The sequence below is a fragment of the Polypterus senegalus genome, chromosome 14 (assembly GCF_016835505.1).
Source record: "Polypterus senegalus isolate Bchr_013 chromosome 14, ASM1683550v1, whole genome shotgun sequence".
Lineage (NCBI taxonomy): Eukaryota > Metazoa > Chordata > Cladistia > Polypteriformes > Polypteridae > Polypterus > Polypterus senegalus.
In genome coordinates, this window is record NC_053167.1 from 43791519 (window position 1) to 43812156 (window position 20638).

The window sequence follows — 20638 nt, forward strand, 5'->3', positions numbered from 1 at the left end:
AATTTATATTGCACATGGTTCTCACCATTGACTTTAGAAGTTGTGTACCAACATGATGACTTCACATGGTTTCTTTGGGTTTAGCCCAACCAGGTTACGTGGTTAATTTGGCCAACACCCCCAGGCCTGGCTCCACTAGTGAGCCCCTTTAATCCTATTTCAAGGGGTTTCTCATGGATCAGTGTTAAACATCACAAGAGTTTATGTTGGGACCTTAAATGTCTGATCATACTAATATAGACCACTTCAAGAAATAACCTCCGACAACATGCCATCAAAAGTAAATAAAATGTATTATTATTAGAAGTACAAAAGCAACACAATCACATTCTAAGGAGGAGATAAATAATATGATTCATCCATCCATCCATTTTCTAACCCGCTGAATCCGAATACAGGGTCACGGGGGTCTGCTGGAGCCAATCCCAGCCAACACAGGGCACAAGGCAGGAACCAATCCCAAGCAGGGTGCCAACCCACCGCAGGACACACACAAACACACCCACACACCAAGCACACACTAGGGCCAATTTAGAATCGCCAATCCATCTAACCTGCATGTCTTTGGATTGTGGGAGGAAACCGGAGCGCCTGGAGGAAACCCACGCAGACACGGGGAGAACATGCAAACTCCACGCAGGGAGGACCTGGGAAGCGAACCCGGGTCTCCTAACTGCGAGGCAGCAGCGCTACCACTGCGCCACCGTGCCGCCCTAATATGATTCATACTTAAGTAATTTAATGGGAGATAGACATAGCAAGTAAAACTTTAGGAGCTGCCTGTGTCCATCTGTTAGTTACTACCAATGTATATAAAGACCTTCACAAATGTTTTGTTAAGTTTTAAGACTTTTTAATCCCTGCTAAATTTAGTTTGTCTATTAAATGCTTACTGCTATGTCACAAGACCTTAGTGAAGATTTTGTTTGTGTTACATACCAACAAGTGATTAATGGTTGCATTATAGCCATCCCTTAAAGCCATGGCTGCTGGTCAACAAACAATAATCTTATCTATAATGGAACAATTTAAGTATTAGATTACCAAATGATGTTGGTAGACTAAACAGTCTCCTACCATTCATAATATTTCCATTTATCCATTTTCAGACCTACTTAAAATATTTTAGGGTTGTTGAGGACCGAGGCATATATCTGCAACACCAGGAAATCATTCAGTATCCAATGAATGGCAGGACACAATCATCCAAATGGGGACAATTATTAGTCATTAATTTGCCTTAATGTGTATATCTTTGGAATGGGAAGGCGAGAGGAAATCCAGAATACCTGTAGAAAAGTTCACAGAGCAAAAGGGAGAATATTCAAAAACAGTGACTGGGCTGGGATTTAAAGGCAACATCACAGAGAAGTGACGAGTGAAACTGACAAGTTTTGATTTGCTTGCAGTTTAGCAAAACTGACAAAAAAAAAATGTTTTTACCGACAATTTTGCTTTTGCTAATCATGGAACTCACTTAAAAAATGTAGAAGTTTTAAACACAGAATGTTGCTCCCTAAAGACTTGCTCACATTTTCTTCTTTATTTTTTTGTTTTTTTCTGCAGCTCTGTAATGCAAGTAATCGCACACAAGTAGAATCAATTCAGTGTATGCCTCTCAGAAGTGCAGTGTGTGTGTTTTTTAAAAACGTGACAACCTGCTTATTTTCCACAGGAGGACACACCAACATTTTCTATTGTGCACATTACTGTTTTTTCCACAAGAAATCTCACTACCCTGAAAGCACTTACCCCTCACCCTTTCCTATTTCTTGATTCCTGCAGTTGAGAGTTCATGTGCTGCATGTGCCACGGACGTTTGACTTTCAGCTCTGTCTCCGAAGCATCTTTAGGATTACGTTCACCAAGATTGTGATCATAATTATCAAAGTGGCTATCCTTTTATCAGTAGAAACACAACACGCATCTCAAGAAAATGTTTACACATGAAAGGAAATGAGTACGGTGTTTTTTTGTTATTGTCTCTTCTGCTTTATTTAAATAGTACATGACTGGCAGACAAAATTATGCATGAAAACACAATCAGACAGTAAATAAACATTAGAACAATCTAGATGAGAACAGGCCATTCAGCCCAACAAAGCTTGCCAGTCCTATCCACTTAATTCTTCTAAAAAATATTGTCTAGCTTTGAAAGCCCCTAAAGTTCTACTGTCAACCACACTACTTGTTAGCTTGTTCCATATGTCTGTGGTGTCAAGAAAAACTTACAAATGTTTATGCAAAATTTACCCTTAACAAATTTCCAATCATGTCTCTGGTGCTCTTTCTGATCTCAATTTAAAATAATAGTCTGGATTAATTCCCATCATAATCTTAAACACTTCAATCCTGTCTCCTCTTAATCTTCTTTTGCTTAAACTGTAAAGGCTCAGCTTTTTTAATCTGTCCTCATAATTCATTCCCTGTAGCCCTGAAATCAGCCTAGTCGCTCTTCTCTGGACCTTTTCTAGCACTGCTATGTCTTTTTTGTAGCCTGAAAGCTAAAAATGCACACAGTACTCCGGATAAGGCCTCACCAGTGCATATTTGTGTCAATGGCATGAATTCACAATTATTTTTGGTGAGTTTTGGTGCAAATTGAATTGCACCCTTCTTTGTACTCCTCACTACCACTGAGCTAGTTTGTACCGTACTTATATAATATCTAATGTTATAATTCCTTAGTGATCATATGGTCTGTGGTCCCTTTTTTGTTGCAGTAAGTGGGTTCAAATCTTTGCCTATACAGACTTACATATGTGTGAAAATGATAGCTACGTATGACATGGCCAATGCTACATCTGTCTACTCATTCACTCTGTTATTATGTGGTTTCAGTGTTTTCTTTTCATTTGACCCAGTTGTGCAAATAACACTGTAAATGTGCTTTACACTAATTGGAGTTGAACTGTCTTGCAACCTTTTTGTAATTTTTTTTCTTAGTTTAGTTGCCCTAAAATGGCCAAACTTATGGAAGGGGTTTAGCTGCAAGATTTATTGGAGATAAACACCAAAAAAAAAAAAATGGTTCTTTGATTTTCCTAAAGAAGTGTTAAACCTCAAATGTTCAATACAAAAATCCTTCCTCTTTCTGATTTTGTGGCAGTTGCAATTTATGGCTCTCAAGGGCATACGAAAAGGTAAAAATAAGTCCTGATTAATCCTTGCATACAAGAAAAGAGTTTAACCTTCTAGCCTTTGCTGTTTTTAGATCCAACAACGCTAACCAAATTAAAGGTAAATCTGAAAGTCATTATCCCGAGGGCTCCTTGGACTTAAACATGTTGATTCATGGCATTTAAAGATGCGTCCCTTGAGGTCCCATTAATCAGAGGACTGTGTTTTACACAATTTCCCTAATGTTTCGTTTAAACTGCGCATTTTTTTAATGTAATTCTTATTATTTGGAAACTGGGCATTATAATAGAGCACAGCTCAGTCAAGCATATCCAAATAACATGGCAAGTACCAAAGTGGTTTATTCAGTACATTTAGTTTACATTTAGTCTGAGGGCTTTGTCAGTCTGGTCTCCCTCCATCGATTGTGATATCACCACCTGCCCATGAGACAAGTAACGCCAAGATCTTGAAATACTAACTTTTGGGAAGCATGTTGTGGCAATAGCCCTGAAATGCATAGCCTTAGGCACAGACGTGCAAACTTCCCAAATTGAGTAAAGCTGCTTTTGGAAAAGGTGCAATGGAGCTAATGCTGGGTGGGTGGGGTGGCGAGGGGATGCTTTGAGGATTGGAAATCCCGTTGGGTAAAATAAATAGACTGTAATTATCACCTTGGACTCCTGTGGCTATTTGGTTTGCATATTTAATTGTGATAGCTGGTAGGGAGAGTGAGAATGATTTGTTGTCTCTTGTTACATTCCAGGTTGTTCCCAGAGTCAATGCTTCTCATATCGCACCTATCATGCATGAAGGCTTATGTAGCTGTATTTTATTTCCTTCCATGTGTATTTTATTTTTTGTAGAAGAATATAATTTACTCAGTTATCTTATGATGCTTTGTTTTACATTCTTGTGTTGGTGTGGTGCTCTGGAAAATACTACAAATGATTGTGCAAAAAAGGAGTGTGAGACCAACAAACAAATCCCAAAAAGTGCAAGCTAGGCAGCCAGCCCAGACTACTACCAGCAGGCCTTTGGACAAACAACACAAAAATGAGAAGTCGGGCATAAAATGTTATTCAGGCATGCTACCAAAGAGTATTTAATGATAGTGACAGGGAAAAAAGATGTGGTCAAAATGTATAACAAAAGTCTGAAACAGGGAGGTCATTTAATGACAAAACTGAAGCCAAAATGAGAGACAAAACTGTGGTAAAAAAAAAAACTAAGTACAAGTCGGGAAAAGAATTTTGAAAATAACAAAAGTAAAGAGTTTTGGTATCTGCATATTCGGACAAGAAAGTGGTTGGAATGACAACCTTTTAACCTGTTGCATTGTTATCAGGAGATCAACACACGTCCTAACACAATCAAAATGATGACAGAACGAACTCCAAAAATATCACGACTACTAAAGCACACCTCAGTTCAAAAAACAGATTTCAGAGTCAGATTCCTGGTCTAGAAAAACTTCCATAGCAAAGGGTAAAAAACACCTGATTAGTGCTAATAAAAGACTCAGGATTTACTAAAAAATAACAAAAACAAATTCCGAACATTAAAGTTAGGAAATGCCTGTCAACAGAGAGATGATTACTGTCAACCTCTGGCTTAAACTCACAAGTCCAAAACAAACATCTTTATATATTAAGAGTTTATTACAAAAAAGCAAAAGGAAGAGCAAGAGAAAAAATAGTGGAAAAGGGCAAAAAGTGTTTGCCTAAAGAGACAGCCCATTGCTAACAAGCCCAGTTTGTATTCCAATGCATAGAATCCAGAGAAAAAAAGGAATCCACAAAGCCAGATAAATCAGAAGAAGACAACTTACAGTGACAACCTGAGGAAGACTGTCTGGTCCACCACAATATGAAGGTGGAGATAATCAGGGTGGACACCCACAGAACAGAAGGAATGGATGCACACTTAATGGGACAGTACATAATTACAGAATAATGAACAAAACCAACAGTGATCACAAAAATACATGGAAATAATAATTCAGATTTACCAAAAACAACAACAGAACATACAATACACATAAACACAAGTTGATACATAACAAAGATACTTCACAAAGAGCCAAGGCCTATCCTGGCAGCACATGACACATGACACGTGGCACGAGACCATCCTGTGAGGGTGCCAGCCAACTGCAAGGCAATATAGCACTTTGATTGATTTGATTTTAAATTTTTTAAAAAAGTAAGTCACCTCAGACATTGAAATGGAGGCAGTGGTTCTTCAGAGCGATGCCATAAAGGAACTATTATTAGTTTAAAAAAGTACCATCCACATGAAACTTCCAGAATGACTCTTTATTTGGATCTGTAACAGGCTTCATGACTCTCCATGAATATATGGCAAGAGATTTTGTGAAATTAGCTCATGATTTTAAAAGCACTCTATCTACTTACAATTACACAGGCTAAGTTCAGTTTTTCTTGACCTGTTAGCATCCTGCTAGGTAACCTACTACACATTTAAAATGTCTGTGTTTTCCAAATATTGGGCACCTTTTCAAAACCCAAAGAACCAATTTCACTTGCAAAGGATCCTTCGTAGAATGAAATGGCTCTTTATCAAGCAACGGTAATACATGGAACCATACAACCTAGTAAAGTGCCATTTTAGAAACATTATTTTTAAGAGTGTATTGCTCAAGCTCTTGCAGCTTTTATTTATTTAACGGTGTTTACGATAATCCTTCCTGCTGAATTATCAGTAGATTTAGCTGATGCCCCGTTGATCAAGACATTTGTTTGTAGTCATTGCTTGTTGAAGCATTAACTTACTCTATAACTATTCTAATTAAGTCTGGCTGCTTAACTGCTGGGACAAGCATGTTCAGAGAGACACTCTGTTTAGCGTATCATGAGAAATGTCAGTGGCAATAATAATAATAATAATAACAATGCTTTGTTTTCTGTTCCCCTTTCCAGCTCTTTCATGTTGCCTATGTTCTCATCAAGTTTGCTAATTCACCAAGACCTGACCTATGGGTTCTTGAAAGGTCAGTTGACTTTGGACTCACATACCAGCCATGGCAGTTTTTTGCCTGTAAGTATAACTTTTCTTAAATTTCTTTACCACTTGGTAGTTGAAATGTCAGGTTGGTGATACAGCCTCAGTTTCCAGTGACAAAGGTATGGATCTTAACCAAGTCACTGTCTACTTATCCCAAAGCTACATATGTTTTGTTGATTGGATGCTCCAAAATGACCTGCTATGAGTGAGCAGTTGTCCCTAGTGATGGACTGAGGACTCCACCCTGTCTTCCTAAAATCCACGAGTCTTTTCTTACATTAGACATTTGAGTTTTCAATTCATCTGTTAGCCCCCATTCCTCCAGTGTTTTGAGACATACTATAATATCAGTGATGGCTGGAATCCAAGAATTATGTATAGGAAATTGCCGTAATGCTTTATTTTCCAGCGTCTTTACTGAGAGCCTTTTTTTTAACCATTATAGAGTTAAATTTTGTGTTTTTATTTATACTGCATTTTTACTGGTTTTAGTATTGTAACTCATTCAACATTTCACCTGTGGGTTTTCTGTGATTTATAGATTTTAATCACTTGATTTGAACAATTATAGTGTGATGTCTGCCTATTTCTGAGTGCATCTCTGTGTTATGTCTGGGCACACGTAATTCAGGAACCTGGTCTTTATTTATTTTTACCTAAGCAAGTTTGGAGGCACTTCTATGTTTTATGTATTGTGATTGTTCATAAAAGTTGCATATTTAAAAAAATATTTGAAAATAAAGTTAAAATAGATATACACATTTTCTGCTGTTTCTAAACGTTTCTGCTGTCATTTTATCATTTGCCATGTACAAGGTTTTGCGTTTTGTTTTTTTGGAAAAATCTTTGGTGAAAAGACAGATCTACAATACATCTTTGAAATTTTTTTATTTTTTGATCATTTGTGTGCGTTGGAAGATATTATAAAATTATTAAAGAGAAAGTTGGAAATGACCACTTTGTGATTCCCCTTCATCTTTACTCCAATGCATTTAATGGGCATAGAGTATAACTCATGTTTGCTAAGGTGAGCTCTGATGTTGACAGTTATTTTCCAAATTTGGTTCATAGACACAGGTGAGGAGCCAAGGAGATTGATGAGTGAAAATAGTGTGACCTCTAGGATACTGTTTACACTTTATTAAATGACTCTGCATGGATTGCACAATAAAGATGGCATCGTCTATTCTCTTGGTTGAAGCTCAATAAATAAAAGAAATTTCCTAAGCAATATACGGTGACTAAGCAGTGGAACCACACCCTATATAAGACACATGAAAGTATGTTAGAAGTGTTTTTTCTTTAACTTCTGGTTATTTCTGAAAAATATTCTTAAGGATGGATTAGTACCTCTAAAGCGAGATGTATCTACGAAGAAGAACAGCAGATTCAGCAGATCACAAGTTACCTAGTGTATGACCCACAGTCTCCACCAGGAAGATATTCAACAATATACTGTTGCTTTTGCATATTCAATATAGAATCTAGAATCTTTTCATGACAGTGTAACAGTAACTAAACCTTTTTTATCTCAATACAGGTTGTGGGCCCTCTAAAAGTACTTCCCTTAAATCTTCTTTGTTGGTATAAAAGTGGGACATCTCTAAAGTAACATAGACTGCTGTTCTCATTGCCCTGTCTCTGACTAAACATAATTTTCAAAGGTGATGACAGACTCTACTTTGTTATGTGACATGTCACAGTGAGCCTGGGTCAACACTTGCCATCTATTATGACAACTTCTTTTGGGTTCTCTGGTGGCCATAAACTGCTGCTAGACATGATCGTTTAAAAAAAGATTGGCCAATTCCTAGCCTGCTGTTGCCATCTATTTATTATAATTTCAGATAGCCAAACAAGGACATACAATTTTAACCATGATAAATTATAATAACTTTGATCCTTTAATGCATTGCTTCCTATCTTGTGCCTAATCTCTATGTGGAGACTTCTCCCTTTGTCTCTTTTTCCCTGGGTCCTCAAGTTTTCATCCAAAATCCCAAAGACGCAAGTGTTAGGTTAACCAATGATCCTAGATTTTCCTTCTTTGAGTGAGCGAATGGTTTATACATGAGTATGCCATATTATGGACCGACATAATATCCAGGGTGCACCTCATACTGTCATGATATGTCCTGCTCTGGGGGTCTTAATCTGGATGAAGCAGGTCACATAATGAATGAATGGATAATAAATAAGTAACACTGTTCCTGTAAATAAACTTCGGTCAACACAGACAACATTTGAGCGGAAGAGGAAGGAAGCACCTCCTCATGGGGAACATTTGAAGATATCCTGCCATAGTATCAAATGAGTTCTTGTGGTACCATCATTCTCTGGCATGAGAATTGCAACAATCTATCATCACACCAGATGGAGCTTCAATGAGGAAGGACTTGGTCACATTCTGCTTAACACATTTGAAGAAAAATGTAATTGTATTGATGGTTTATCAAGTTCAATTTACAGTATATACAGCAAGTTGTGGGAAAGGAACCATTCCAAAATGGTCGCATTAGCAAGGTTGCTTGCTATAAGTGACACTAAAGTTTTAGACTCCTTAAATCTTACTAGCTACTAATTCTTTGGATAATAACAGATCTAAGAGACCCCCCTACTTGCCCTTTATTGTCTTGAGTTAGTTCCATCTTAAACAGCGTTGCCTTGTATAATATTTATACCTTCACTAGTTCAAGCACACAGTTTTCAATAATTTTTAGGCACAGCAACCTGAGGATCACCGCCATTAGAATGGGGTCAGTTATTGTAATGGTGGCTTGTAAGTTAATAATATTTTTTCTATTGCACATTTTAATAAGTTATGATTGTACAGTACAGTAAACACATGCTAGCCTCCCTCTTTGCAGTTGTCCATGTGTGGTCCAGCCTTCAGTTTGTGTTGTTATTAACTTTGTACACTATTATACAAGAATTACATAACATTAACCACTGATGTTCTGCATGCTTACCTTAAAGTACAGTATCTTCCTGAAGGTCTTGTCAGATATATTTTGTTTATAGAATAGCCTAGATAAGACTCACAGTGTTAGTGTAAACCTTTTAACTATTAGTGGTAAAAATGACTTCAATATAAACCTACTTCAAAAAATCAATTGGAATAAAGTGGGTTGTGGAGCTTTTTAAAAATTCTAGTTCCGTCCAAACACTCCTTGTTTTCCTGCATTCTGTTCTGTGTTTGTGGGGCCTACAAGGTTTGACATACGCCTCTATGGTAAGCTGCCCTTGTACATTTCCTAAGAGTAAGCAGCTAAATTCTTTTACCCTGCTCTAGTGAAAAACAGAGCTGCTCCCTGCTGATTCTGCGTTTGGCTGGTTGTGCCCATTTTTTTTACTTCTTCTAAAAGCACACTGCCTCTTTTGTTATACAAAGCACTTTCTTTGAGATTATAGCCACAGCAGGTGGGAATAAACCAACCCCCACGCTCGGCCCAATCATAAGGAAGGAGAAACATACTGATTAGTTTGCTGATCCCTCAAGGTTGGAGGAACGTCTGTGGATTAGTATTATATTCTTTTTGATTTATTAGTGCCACTGGAAATTCCAGCTGCACTTAACAATACAAAGTACCAGCAGTTTTCCCACCATGGTTAATTAGATGGATTGCTCCAGAACAGCTAAATTAAAAAATTGTAATTGGGATGGCTACTCTGCAGAGGTTAGAAAAAAATGAGAAACCTAAAGCTGGACCTCCAGAGAAATGAACAACATCTAAAATGGGAAAGATAACTAATTATGAAAGTGCTTAGATAGATAGATAGACAGATAGATAGATAATGTGACAATACAGGGTACTTTGCTGCTGATCCCAAAACCAGATAAAAATCTGTATCATCCAGATGATAGTTAGAGAGAGTATTTTATTAAACAACTTAAAAAAGTTAAATGGAGGGAGAATGGAAAGAGTGTACCCATTGCAAAAGGTAAACAAAATAACCAATAAATGACCTCTCCGCAATATTTAATACTCTGCCAGGCTCTCTACCCAGGTGTATAACCTAATGTTCCTTTCCACCCCCCAGCCTTGCTCTTCCTTAAAACACAGACCTCCTTTTCCTTCTCACCAGGGGAGCCCATTCTTGCGCTCCTCTGCCAATTCCAAACCCATCTGACTGAGGAAGTGAGGGCTCTTATGAGGCTAGTTCCAGGCAGGGGTGGATTGGCCATTGGAAGGAGGTAGGAATTTTCATGGTGGGTTGCCAACTACCATTCACTGTATCATATAATAAATAATAGTAATTTAACCAACAAAGCATATATGTAATTTGTTAAAAAAAATTACATGTATGTGTTATAGTATAAATTTATTGACTTTTAAAGATAAAAAGCCCATGGCTTTAAAGGACTACCACTTTACCACCTTCCTTACCAACTTAAAAGTTCAGGCTGATGGAGAAACATAGGTCAAGAAAAGAACAGAAGTTGAGAAAAAACAGTGGATCATTATAATATTTTGTAGTTATATGCATGAAAGTGTGCAAAAATAACAGATCTATTCACCCAAACACCTTTGTCATCTTATACGTTGGCTAGTGCTAATGAGACAAAGTGGGTGCAGAGTGTGTAATGGCAGCAGCCCTAGCCAGACACCGCAGACATATGTGCAAAGTTTGGACTGTGAGGATTCAGAAAGTAATTCAGAATGAGGTAATGAAAGAAGAACAAGGTTCTGAGTTTTCTTGCATTTCACAACCTCATCCAGATGACCTAGCCGTTTTACCCAATCGCCATCCACCCCAAGCATCTTCAAGTGCAGTTATACACAAATCTATATCTTCATCAAAGGAGGAAAAGCAGAAAGTGGTTGTCTTATTGTGAGGAAACACATGTCATCCTTCCTTTATGTGCTTAGCATTTTTTAATGGTGACAGTGTATTTGTCAACAGAATTAAGTAGTAGCACTTTAAGGATAGAAGAGTGTGAGAGAAGTGATAGAGTTCTTGTGACTGGGGCAGGATCAAGTCAAGTTTTTATTGGTATTTTTAAATTATTGTGAAGATATATAGGGTTGCTGCGGTGGGCTGGCGTCCTGTGTTGGCTGGAATTGGCTCCAGCAGACCTCTGTGACCCTGTGTTAGGATATAGCGGGTTGGAGAATGACTGACTGACATAACTATATACGGTTGTTATTTTATTTTATATAAAGTATGATTTTAGTTCTTTTAAGACCTGGGGACTTAGTACCTAGCAATTTGTTTGACACACATGTTAAAAAAAAACATGTAGAATGTCAATTTTTAAAATGAGATTTAGACCACTTTCCTGTGTGGTACTCAATCCAATGCATACATTCAACCTGTGATTGAACAGTTCAGTTGGAATTTTCTAGAACTGTTGCACAGTTACTTTGCTGTTTATGCCACTTGCGTTATATCTCCGTGTCGAAAATCAAGTCGTATGCCAAGGGAGAAAGCTTTTATAAAGACAGTGCCAGCCATTACACATCAATTGCTATGCATATGCTGACAGAAATGGCATTAAAACACATTGACATTAGTAACTGAACATCCCACTTGACGTCTGCTGTTTTTCATCCCATTCCTCCACATCTCACTCTCACCAGCCTTGGCTCCTTTTTTGTCTCCACCAGTTTCTACATACAGATATGGCAGTGATAACTGGGCTGAAAACAAAATCTATGATCTTTCCTTTTCTAGTTCCTTTCCTTGTCATCACAAGCTGATACATTTGTAAACATTCTGAGCTAAAAATGCAGGAAGCAGTGCAGCAGGCAGCAAACATTTCATTGTTAATAATGACGGCCTGACAGTAGGTTTTTTTTTTTCATTTTCGAACAGATATCTATACACACATATGTCAGATTTGAATTTACTATAATCAAAAAAATTAGAAATGAACCAAAGTTCAGAACTGAGTCACTTTTAAATATAGTGTGAACATAGCTGGCTGTGTCTACTTGTGAAGATAACATAGCAGACCATGGTACCATTCTGCAGTTAATATTATGTTATTTAATAAATATAGCAGGTGTTGAAAGGTGCATTTGCATCTGATCCAAAGAGCATAATAAGCCAGCATAATAAACAATAAGAAGAAGAAGAATTAATTACATTTATAACGCATTACTTAGACAGAGGAGAACTACTTCAACCCCCAACAATGTGACATCAGTCATTATTCTGGCAGTATGTTCCCCCCACATTAACTATTAGATGATGAAGGGGTGAGAGAGATAGTTAGCCAGTCAGGGACAGGGGATAATTAGGGTGGTCAGAATGGACAATGGACATGCTGGGCAATTTAGCCAGGACATTAAGATACGCATTACTCCTCATGATGGATACCCAGGAGTCAGGATCTCAGTTTTACGTCTCATATGAAGGATGGTACCAAATTTACAGCACAGTGTCCTTATCATTGCACTTGGGCATTTGGATCCACACAGACCACAGAGTATGCACACCCTGTTGGTCACCTCTTTCAGCAACAAGCAAAGCTTTTCCTAGATCCAAGAACTGCCGTGGTCCAAACAGGCTTTGCTTAAACTATTATCCTAGCATTTCCACCCATCTGTTATCTTGGGCGTGGCCGGTTGGGTCGGTGCCGACCCGTGTCCTAAATCAGCCTCCCTCAACCCTCATTTTTTTATCATCCAGTTTGTTTCCTTACCTCTTGGTTACCTTGTTAGGCTTCCTTATCCATGAAAAGATTTTAAAATTTGTTTTTAAAATTTTTGGAGTGGCCCTCTGAAGATGAGACGTATGATGTCAATAAAACGGCCCAGTCCAAAAAAATTGGTAAAATAAACCTCAGGAGAATTATACAAATAAATCAAAGGTTTATATGTTACCTGACTATTACTGAGGGGTATTGGAACACAACTGTAAAAAAAAAAAAAAAATTACAATTTTTTATTTTAATAATATTACTATCAATATTATTAATATTAGTAACATCTGTGGTGTTAGGGTCGGTTTTGACCCATATATATTTACTTCAAGAAGAAGGCAAAAAAAGTATTTTTTTTCCAAAAGTTGAACTTTAATTCAATCACAAAGACAAAGCCAAACAAGTAAGACAAAATAAAATACAAAATAAATTACAAAATGTAGATCAAACAAACAATCAAACCAATAGAATTAGTAGTACGGTGGTAGGGTGGTAGCTCTCCAGGAGCAGGATTGCTACTGTATGTTTACACTATGTGCAAGTAGGACAGTAAGTGACATTTTTAGTGTGCTCTTTGCAAATATATTTCTTGCATTTGGCACACATGGAATTGGTTATTCTGTCCTTGCTGCTTGGGCAGACCTGACAGCGCTTTCTTTTGGAATCCGGCAGCCTCTCTGGGTCTGTGTCTGTGGCTGTGGCAGGGCTGGCTAAAGGGAAGGATGCTGGTGCTGAAGCTCTTCGTCTTCCTGCTGACGTGGACGGAGTGCTTGCCGTGGTCTGCAGCTCTCTGACCACAGCTGCAGCGGCTGGGTCTCGGGGGACCCGTTCCCTTTTCAATGTGTCCCTTTATAAGAGAATCCCTAGTTCTTGGAGAAACATTCTTTGCCTTTGATTCTTCCCTGCATTCCACCCTTGGTGGATTTGGGTCCACAACACAAATCCGTTGTAGGCTGACACATCCAGCATATTGTAGAACAATACCACTGGCCATCTCCTGGTCATGCGCTGGCATGTATAGGTGGCAGTCAGCTTGTCCAGGTTGTCCACCCTCCTTTGTTTTATTGTAATCCAAAATAATGATGGGCTTTTTCTCTTTTGCTGATGACACAGCAGTGTCCTTGTGGAGTGTGGACATGAGTATCACACTCCGGTTTTTTTTTGGACAATATGACACAATAGTGGTTGTGTCTGTAAAGGCAAATTTTGAAGACAGTGGTGCCCTGTTCTTCAAATTCACAATTTCAGCGGGCAGCTCAGGTTTATTTTTTTTGATAGTGCCCACCATGGTGAGCTTTGCCTCAGAAGTTCCTGTCCAAGATCAAAACTTGTAAAAAATTGTCACATGTAACATTGTGCCCGCGCAGTCCAGTTGTCAAGTCGAGGACTACACGTCTTCCCTGGTTCCTCTCAGGGATGCCACTTTCAGGTTTTCCTGTGTAAATTTGCATGTTCCAAGCATAGCTTGTTCTTGCATCACAGGCTGCCCAGATTTTTATCCCGTATTTGGCTGGCTTATTGGGCATGTATTGCGGAAAGGGCATCTTCCCGGAAAGGCACAAGACGCTCGTCTCACGGTAACCTCTGGCCCTGGATTGAACATCAAAGGCAGGCGCTGCACCCATCTCTCCCAGACATCCCTTATGGGAGCAAGCTTGTCACGTCTTGCTCTCATGTCTCGATTGTCAAACCTGAGGACTCTCGAGATCATGTGGAAGCTCTTCAGTGACATCGTGGCCCGAAAAATATTTCTGCCTGTTGCTGTGTCCCAGAGACTGGCTGTGGCCTCATTGCTGGATCGGTATACTCCAGCAAGAAGAAGAATTCAATATAAGCATCCAGGAATTCTTCATCAAAGTCAATCCATGTGTCTCCGTAGACTTTTTGTCCTTCTAGGTTTGTCATGTCAAGTATTATTTTTTTCAGCGATGATGGCATGAACTGTTCAAAACTTGTTTTGATGTCACTTATCCTTGTTATGGCAAACCTTGTGACCCCAGGAGTCATTCTGATGATATTTTCAGCAGCTGCCCTGCGAGTCTCGTCAGGTGGTACTAACCTCCAGGAGATGCTGCCATTCTTGGACTGTAGTACTTCAGCTGGTGGGGAAACTGCTTCAGAGGTGATCTCCTCCTCAGACTCTGTGTCTGTGTCTTCTGACTGACACTCCACAATGTCTTCCTCCTCTGAGTCCTCCTCATCAGTGTCGCTGTGCCACTCTGTAACTTGTCCTTCAGCTAGGATATGATCCAGAGCTTGGAGTGCTGTGAATCTGGCCATTTTTACCTCTGCAAATTAGATGCTTTCTCTCCAGTCACAATCACCAAACTGAACTGGTCTGGGTCTGTTTTGTCTGGGCTGTCTTTGTTTTTTTACTCGGGGGAGGTGTGAAGAGATAAGCCCCTGACTACAGCTCGGGGGATGGGAGAGGCCTGCTACCTGACAGAGTTGTGTGGGGTGTGGGGGGGGCCAGAGTGAGCTGAGAGTGTGTTTATACTGTAACTTAAGTTTGGCCAGTATTTATTGTTTTATGATCTCTTATTGTACCCTGGGTCGTGGCCGACCCGGTAAGACCACAGGCAGTGAATCTCTGATTAGAGAAATAATTTACCTTTTTTTTTTTTTTTGTTTAAATGGAAGTTTCAGAAAAATGGAAAAAGCCTTGATGCAGTAAACAAAATGTATGTGGTACTTTTATGCATTTAAAACTTGAAAACGGGTCGGTACCGACCCTAGGGTAATAGTAGGGTTAAGTTGGATGACCTGCTCTAAAGCGCAGGTAGAATGCAGCATGCAAAGGAAAGTGGTTTCTTACAAAAACATTTGAGAGCTTAAAGATAAGACTGATTTTTTTGTCATACTCGTGCATGGCATTATTATGTGTTGGATTTTTTAAGGTTTACCGTGGCACTTTGCCATCAGGCTTGTTGTGTTGAGGCATGTCAAGTTGTAAATTTTGTGATTATTTGCACTGTGGGAGCTGTATACCAGAATTGCATATTGTTATTGTGCCCGCCATGGCAGGTATAGTTTGTTTTTACTTTCTGTATTGTTTTGTTGTAATGCTTATGGTGCAAACTAGGTCAACTGTGTGTATGAATTTAGTTTATATGGCATGTTTGAACTCGAATTACAACTTTTATTTGTTTGGGCTTGTTATCCATGTGGTCGTTTTGTGTATATCATGGTGCACAGACTTAACAGATTTATTTACACACAAGAATTTTAACTGATGTAGCTTATGTCAAGTAGACTGCCATAATCTATACATTCCTGATAAAATGTACTGTCCCAATCGGACTCTGGTTCTAGTAGTATTTCTGGCCCCTGCTCCAGTCTACTGGCAGGCACATCCAAGTCACCACTGTTCCCACAGAGACTCAAGTACAGTTCCCAAGAGTCTCTGCACGAACCTTAACCCTTGCAGGGGGAATAACGCTGCTGTCCACTAGCAGCCAGAATTTATCAGTGTGGCATTCCAGCCTGGTAATACAGTAGTGTCTCATCCAGGACATACTGCATTGTAGTGCGCACTGTCCTTCTGCTCCCTCTTACAACACATGGCAAACTGATAGATAGATAGTGATCTATCTATCTATCTATCTATCTATCTATCTATCTATCTATCTATCTATCTATCTATCTATCTATCTATCTATCTATCGAATAGATGAAATAAGGTATTTTAGATTACCAGACAGATGTGAGAGACATTATATAAAAATATATTGGAAACATATATTGTATATGTGGAGGACCACTGTATAATGATTAAGTAGATATGAACATGTCCATATAAATAGCTATTAAACGTTTACATACTGACACGAAAGGCTCACTATAAAGATCCAATAGTTATTAAATGCACTATTTTAAAGTAGACAGATATGAATGGTATTATTTAGTGATTTAGACAAATGTATGTGAAAGTTACTATATAATAATTTAGACTAATTTACATTAAAACACTATGTAATGATTGATCTGAAAGACACTTTAACAATTCATATAAAAAGTGCTGCATAATAATGCTGTTCTCAAAGTTAGATAGTTTTGTTCATTATTGTTTTTATTGTCAAAATATGTACAGTAATGGGAAAATGATTAATCCGTTCCCATGAAAAAAAATCCTATTGTTATTGGCATACTATACATTGATGGGGTTGTATAAAATAATTTAAACACTGCTTAATACTAAAATACATAAATACAAAAGCAATTAGATGAAATAAATGAAAATTCAACCTCACTTTACTTTTAAATAACGTCTTTGTTTTTCACAATCGTAGATACCGTCGTTCTCGGCAAACGGTATGCAACAGCCATGTCCCGGATACGCATGCCACCTTCATAATTTTCAACAATCAATTCAAATTTACGTGAAAAAACACAAAATCATGTTGTGACGATGCAAGTTTGCTGTATGCTCCCATCTGCTGTCGGGGAGCCCTTGAACCCTACACCGTCAGTAATGTTACCGATGAGCTTAGCAGTGAGGCACAACAAAGCATGGGATGGTGAAAAAGTGCAAAGTGCTTTTATTAAAACAATCAAACAAAACAAGGTGTTCAAATTAAAGTGCAGTGTCTAAAGTTCCAATAAATAATCCATAAAATCAGAAGTGAAACGTGGAGGTTAAAAACAATAGAAAAAAGTCTCCTTAAATACAACAAGGTTAAAATACAGCAGGACGCATTCTTTAAAAAAAACAAAAACAACAAGAAGCCCGGTGCCTTTTACCTTCACTCTGCCTGCTTCAGCTGTTCAGTTCACCTCTCCGATTCCTGGCTCCGGTAGGCTCCTCCTGACAGTAACTTGGGATCCACAGCGACCAGGGTGCCTACGCTGGGGAATACACTCGCTACAGTCACGACTCACGCGGACTTATGCAGAGAGTAATCCTCCTTCCGGTCAATCCCGTTTCATGATCACTCAGCGGGAGTGACCACTACTACTATTCCCCAGGTGTCGGCCCAACACCCAGGCTCCTTGTACAGCTGCAACGCTCTCCTGCATCTTCTTTCTTTCTTTCTTTCTTTCTTTCTTTCTTTCTTTCTTTCTTTCTTTTTTTCACAACCTCCCGTCCGTTCTTTCTTTTTCCTCCCCTTCTATCCGACTCGCGCTTCTGTTCATCAAGATAAGCAGCCCCAGGAACAATCATGAATGTGGATGGTCTCTCACCTGTCCACTTAGGTGAGAAACGCCCACATCGCGAATCGCCCTGAGAGCCGCACAACCACACAGCCACACAACCACCACGCTCCCTCACCAAGCCGCGAACATGGTGATTATTTATTTTAAAACTGGGCTTTGACAGGAGCTGTGGACCCGCTATACCACACACGTGAAAATTCACAGAGAGTTATAGCACGGGTTGTTCACTGAATGCTAGCAACTGGTGCACTGACGCACGTGGGCAGCCGTGGCTTTGTTTCGAGAGAGGTAAACAAGGGTAGCACGCGAGTTGTATTCCAAACAAAGGTCGTATACCAAGCAAAATGTTTTGCGTCCAAACAGGACGTATACGAAGTTGGACTTATTCGAAAGCGAACGTATACCGAAGTACCACTGTATTTCTTATGGGAAAAATGAGTTTGGTATATGTCCTGTTTGGTATAAGTCAAAGGATCTGGAATGGATTAAGGACGTATACCAAGGTTCCACTGTATTTAAAATATGGTGATAAAAGGAAGCACCGATGTTAATGCCTTGGGATATCCAGGGAATGTCTGTATCTGTATTTTTTGATTTTCAAGCTGATAAGAGTCACGGCCTCATCTTAAAATCCCTTTTTTAAAACTATCATCCCACTTCCCAGAGGTTCACCCTACAAGTGACCATCACCTTCTTCCACTAAGGTGTCTCCAGAGATCTCACTCTAAGTTTGAGTGTATCACTTGTAAGTGCTGTACATACAGTACACAGATCCACATCATAGAGCTCTGATCATGAATGACTGTGTCTCTTTAAACATGCATCTCTCATAGAATGTAATGCAAACAGGCAGACAACAGGCTAAAATGCCCTTTAATCTTAACTGAAATATTATGAATTTGTTAAGGAGTAGTGTAAATCTTATTTAATGAAATATTATTCTTATATTTGCTAATAAGAATAAAAAATAGTTAAATGTAGAGAATGTTTTCCAATAAGGAAATTAGTAATAGCCAAGAGAGACCACTGTCATCAGTCAGCATAGTTCTTCTTCACTCACTTCTGCTTTAGGTCTTGGCGAACAGTTTGCTTTATGGCTAAAACTTGATATGAAGTAGATGTTGTATTTCCTACAAATGCACTGTATCTATCAGTTAAAGACATTTCTCTATGCTTAAATTATTATTTAATGTGCTAAAAAATCCAGTAAGCAGCGCCTTGCAGGTCTCACTATGGTGGCTGTCAGACATATGTGACTGGCATGCTGCACATGAAACTCTCAGCTCTGCATTCCTGTATGTAGAAGGAGGCTGTGAATCAGAGTCAGTGCCATTATGAAAAATGCTGCACATCCTCTCTGTGACACACTAACACTGTGGACTTTCAGCCAATGAATTATTCAGCAGAAGTGTGTCAAGAAACACGTCTGGGGCTCCTTTACACTAAAGGCAATATATCTGCATAATGCTTCACTGGGACTTGGACAGCCATGTCAGAAGTTTTCTTTCTTTTGAATTTTCTTGCTGTTTAGTCATTCTGGTGTGTGTTCAGACCACAATGTGTGTGTTTATTTATTTATGTATTTAAAGAGCTTCTGTAAAACGCAAAATTTCACTTGGGGACAAGTAAAGTTCTATCTATATATCTATGAACCAGCAAATGTTACCAACTTTAAATATGGAGTAATGGTGTGTACACTATCAACAGTCTGCATGTGCTAAAACATATTATAAGCCTTTTTAACATGACATAAAACAGTGACATCTGACATATTTCAAGGGCCTTATTATTTTTAATGATACCTTATTTTTTGTTAATAAAAAACTTACTACAACTTTTATAGACTGTTATAAATATATCTGGGTTATAATGGACACCTAAAGTGTGACCATTATGGTTTCTGGTAAAGGATAGCTAAACTAAAGTGCCACCATTCAATCATTACTGTATGCCACTTTGTGATAATTTTCACGATGGATCTAAAAAATGTAAAAGATTTTATGAGTGCATTTCCAAAGGGAAATATATGGTAGTAAGGAGATACTGTATGGCTTATCAAATTCAAAAAAGAAAATGAAATGTAGAAAACGAGAGAATAGGCCTAAAGTTACTGTCTCTTAAATTCCCATGGGCCTGCTAAACTGTATTTAATTAAAAGTACCTGTAAGAATAAAATGTAAGATTGAAAGAGAACACAAGGATTCATGTTAAAGTACACAGTTGTAAGCTTCTCCAGTGAAACACAAAATGAATTAAATTGAAAAAAAAATGTTTAATGGAGGTTGATCAAACTAAAAAAATCTTTTACAAGATTATATTCTTCTTAAAGAACTTTGTTTGATTGTGCTTGTGTGTATATCGAGATTTCTTTTTGGAATCGGTGTAGTTACTTTTAGTGCAGTTTGGTACAGTGCCTTTCTACAGAATATTAAAGTAACTTGTGAGCTTATTATGAGGAATCTGGACAAATATCGTTCTGATTGTTCTGGGGCACACAAAGTTTTAATGCACAACCTTGGAGTTTCAAACCCAATTTCTTGTCCACTAAGCCACAGATGACATCTCTTTGTCGCAGGATATTCTCTTCAAATCGTCACAAAGCTACTGACACGCTTGCTCTAAATGATTTGCTATTTCTTTAGTGATATTTGCCTTCGGAATGTCTTGCTTCTGTTAAAACTACATTAA

General features: G+C 38.4%; 1 protein-coding gene across 2 annotated transcripts in view; it reads left to right on the plus strand.

Moving 5' to 3' along the window:
* lama5 (laminin, alpha 5) overlaps positions 1-20638 on the plus strand; it is a 262210-nt gene that overhangs the window by 77578 nt on the left and 163994 nt on the right. For both annotated transcript variants that reach the window (XM_039735916.1, XM_039735917.1), the window contains exon 3: positions 6063-6180. In XM_039735916.1, the coding sequence (XP_039591850.1) occupies positions 6063-6180 (118 nt within the window). The remainder of the gene's footprint in view (positions 1-6062; positions 6181-20638) is intronic.